Source organism: Frankliniella occidentalis, unplaced genomic scaffold (genome assembly GCF_000697945.3).
Source record: "Frankliniella occidentalis isolate FOCC.00 unplaced genomic scaffold, Focc_3.1 Scaffold409, whole genome shotgun sequence".
Classification (NCBI taxonomy): domain Eukaryota; kingdom Metazoa; phylum Arthropoda; class Insecta; order Thysanoptera; family Thripidae; genus Frankliniella; species Frankliniella occidentalis.
Window position 1 is genome coordinate 27,294 of NW_026267531.1, and position 2,898 is coordinate 30,191.

At 48.5% G+C, this 2,898-nt stretch overlaps 1 protein-coding gene across 1 annotated transcript; it reads left to right on the forward strand.

Annotated features, from left to right (window-relative positions):
- The first annotated feature begins 1,274 nt into the window (after positions 1-1,274).
- On the forward strand, positions 1,275-2,305 carry LOC127751285 (uncharacterized). Its single transcript, XM_052274560.1, has 2 exons — positions 1,275-1,626; positions 1,710-2,305. Exons 1-2 carry the CDS (start codon positions 1,425-1,427, stop codon positions 1,910-1,912), a joined length of 405 nt encoding a protein of 134 aa, XP_052130520.1. The 5' UTR covers positions 1,275-1,424; the 3' UTR covers positions 1,913-2,305.
- The last annotated feature ends 593 nt before the right edge of the window (positions 2,306-2,898 follow it).

Below are 2,898 nucleotides of genomic sequence, written 5' to 3' on the forward strand. Positions count from 1 at the left end.
CGTCGACCTCCAAGAGATGGCGCTGCGATACGGACCGACCAATCACAGCACAGGTTGAGTTTGGCCGCGAAACAATCGACGTTCGAAGTTCGTTGTTACCGTCAACGTCAAACCGCCAAAGCCGTTTCTTCGACCGTTGGCGTTTTTTGTTTCTGTCCTGTTACTTTGCGATTTGTGAGTGTAATTCAACCAAAGTGTCAGCAATTTGTCCCTATAGCAAGGCTGATTCGCCTGTGAAACATTTATCGAAGTCCTAGAATAATATCCTTTCATTTCATTTATTTTCGTATCCCACAGATGCCACGATAGCCCCGTTAAGAGCATCAGCATCAGCATCATGTGCGTCTGCAGCAGCAGCTTTTGCTGCTGTGGCGAGTGCTGCCGCTGCAGCAGCTTTTCTGTGTGCCGACGGAGGGGCCGTGGCGGCGTTAGCTGCTGTAGCCGCTGCAGCAGCAGCCGCCGCAGCAGCAGCTGCTGCTTTTGCTGCTCTATGGTGAGGTAGGCAAAAAAAAAAACGAAAGGTAACATGGCCAGAAAGTGTACACAGCATTATCATTTCCACCAAGGTGCACACTCACATACACAAACGCACAGTCCTCTCGGCGTGTCCTCCCGAGCTCCGTCACCCTCCTCGCAGCCCCCGAAGTCCTGGACCCGGGCGGCCCGGCGAACCCCCGGTTCGCCAGAGCCAATCAGCACTCATTAGCAGCAGGGCTGCACCGCCCCCGAGGTGCCCTCCCGAGGGCCAGGGGTGAGGAGGACGTCTCCCCCGCCACCCCCACCCGAAGTCACACGAGGGCGGGCCCTGCTGCCCCGAGTCCAAGACGACGCGTCCCGCCTGCCTGCCCGCCAGCTCGGTCCTGCCGCCTGGTGGTGTCCGCCTGCCGGATGCTGGAGGCCTCGGGCCGGGCGAGGTGCACGGCAGCAGCCCAGGACCGCGATGTCGGCCCCGCACATCATAATCAATGCGATGCAGCACGTGCGCGCCTCGGATCCCTTCGCGGGGCCGGCGCGCGAGCGCAGGGTGGGTGCGGGCCCATCGCGGCCTCAGTGCCATCCGCGCCGCACAACCTCGGACCGCGAGGCCAATGGCACCCCGGGACAATTGAATCACTATTTGATTGTGAACTAATTATGCTAGGTGCTGGTGACGGGACCCGGCGGCCCCCGTGGGCACCCTGTGACAGGGCCCGAGACCGCCGTGAGAGCGGCCGTTGGTTCAAGACAGCCCCCACATCTGGCAACTATAAAACGTCACCAAATGTAGGGCGAACAAAGCACCCAATTTGCTATAAGTGTATGATGGATCTTATTCATTCTTCCACCAGCTTTCCATTTTGTGTGGAGTACCAACGTTTTACGCAGTATACTAAGTTTGACCTGCTTCAATATGTTAGTGGTATTCCACACTCTTGGTTGACAAAATGGAAGGCTGGGGCACTATGAGAATTGAGTCACAAACCGTGAGGGCATTCTGTGTGTTTCCCTGTCCATGGTGTGGGGCCAAAGTCTTTCCCCAGTTCTATATTGAGAAATACAAAATTACACTGTGCAAAAGATGTCGCAAGTGCTACTGCAAGAAGTGCTTGCTCTACTATGAAGGGGCAGATACCCTAGACTATCTTTGTAAGTGTATTACACAGCCTTTCACTTATCAAAGTTTCTATTTGGTCAGTGACTTTATCTTTGTTTTTTGTTTTTTTGCTCAGTGTGTGATGCAATGAAAGTGCAGAAATTGTACCAACTGAGCGATACGGACTCCTTTCTAGATGAGATTGACAAGTACAGCAATGAGTATCTGCTTGAAATCAAAGATGCCTGGGAATATCAGAACCGTAAGGTGGATGATGAGCAGTGTTGCCTCAACTGCTTCATAAGTTTTAATGTAAGTTGTGGTGTTTGCTTATTGTGAATAATTCGTGCCGTCAGGTGTACTGATTTACTTTTCTTTTCAGAAACTTATTGGATGTGATCACGTTACATGTGAGTACTGTTCCACTTTTGTTACGTGTGTGGGGGCAAGCTCTCAACCAAGCGTCCTTACGCTCACTTTGACGCTGATGGTAATTGCACCAACCCCCACTATTATCTTTAACGTTTCTTTTTATATCAGTGTATTTGGCTGCTTTGATATTCTGTAGGTTTTAAGCCTTGATGACCTCACTGCAGGGTACACTTGTCTACCCAGGCTGTGCAGTGAGGTCTTATAATTCTGTAAGCCCAAAATTTCTCATTTTTTTTCATCTTAATTATCTTATGTTATTTGAAACCTCAAAATCAGCAACTGTTGAATAGGTTGAACAGCTTTGTCACACATCACTGTGTCACTGAAGTCCTTTTTTTTCATCAAATCAAAAAGTGTAACTTGGGATGTTTTGTGTGATTTCCAATGTCAAGATTCTGGGACATTGTTATTTTATTATCTGTCAATTAATCTGGTCAGAGTCCTAGGGCCTTAGTTTTTACGGGTAGCAGATTTGAATGGGGCTGGGCTGTTGCTTCCTTGGCCAGGTCTGGCTGTGGGGTATACTGTGCTCACCCAGACCCCGCAGTTAAATGTGGCTCATGGTGTGACGGTTCAGCCTTGCTTAACTGTGTTGCTCAGGTTTCATGTGGGTCTATTCACAAGTAAGTCTACTATATTTGGTTGATGCGTTTAATTTGTCTTTAGGTTGTTCAACCTAGTTAATGAAAACATTTGATCTGTAATGTACATGGTAATTCTGAGTAGAGTGTCAATTTCATACCAATGACATGTCTTTTTGTACATTTAATCTATATTTTATTTTAGCTTTTGTAATGGCTTTGTGTTTAACTGTTTCAAGTTTATTACTTCACATATCAGGACTTCAGTTTCTTTTGGTGTGGAGCCATTGTGTGTCCCGGAATTATATACTT

What these genes read in the sequence shown, in the direction of transcription:
- LOC127751285 (XM_052274560.1), top strand. Translation starts at nt 1,425, where the DNA reads ATGGAAGGCTGGGGCACTATGAGAATTGAGTCACAAACCGTGAGGGCA. An exon ending in AGATACCCTAGACTATCTTT is followed by an intron (nt 1,627 to 1,709) that starts GTAAGTGTATTA and finishes TTTTTTGCTCAG; the next exon opens with TGTGTGATGCAATGAAAGTG.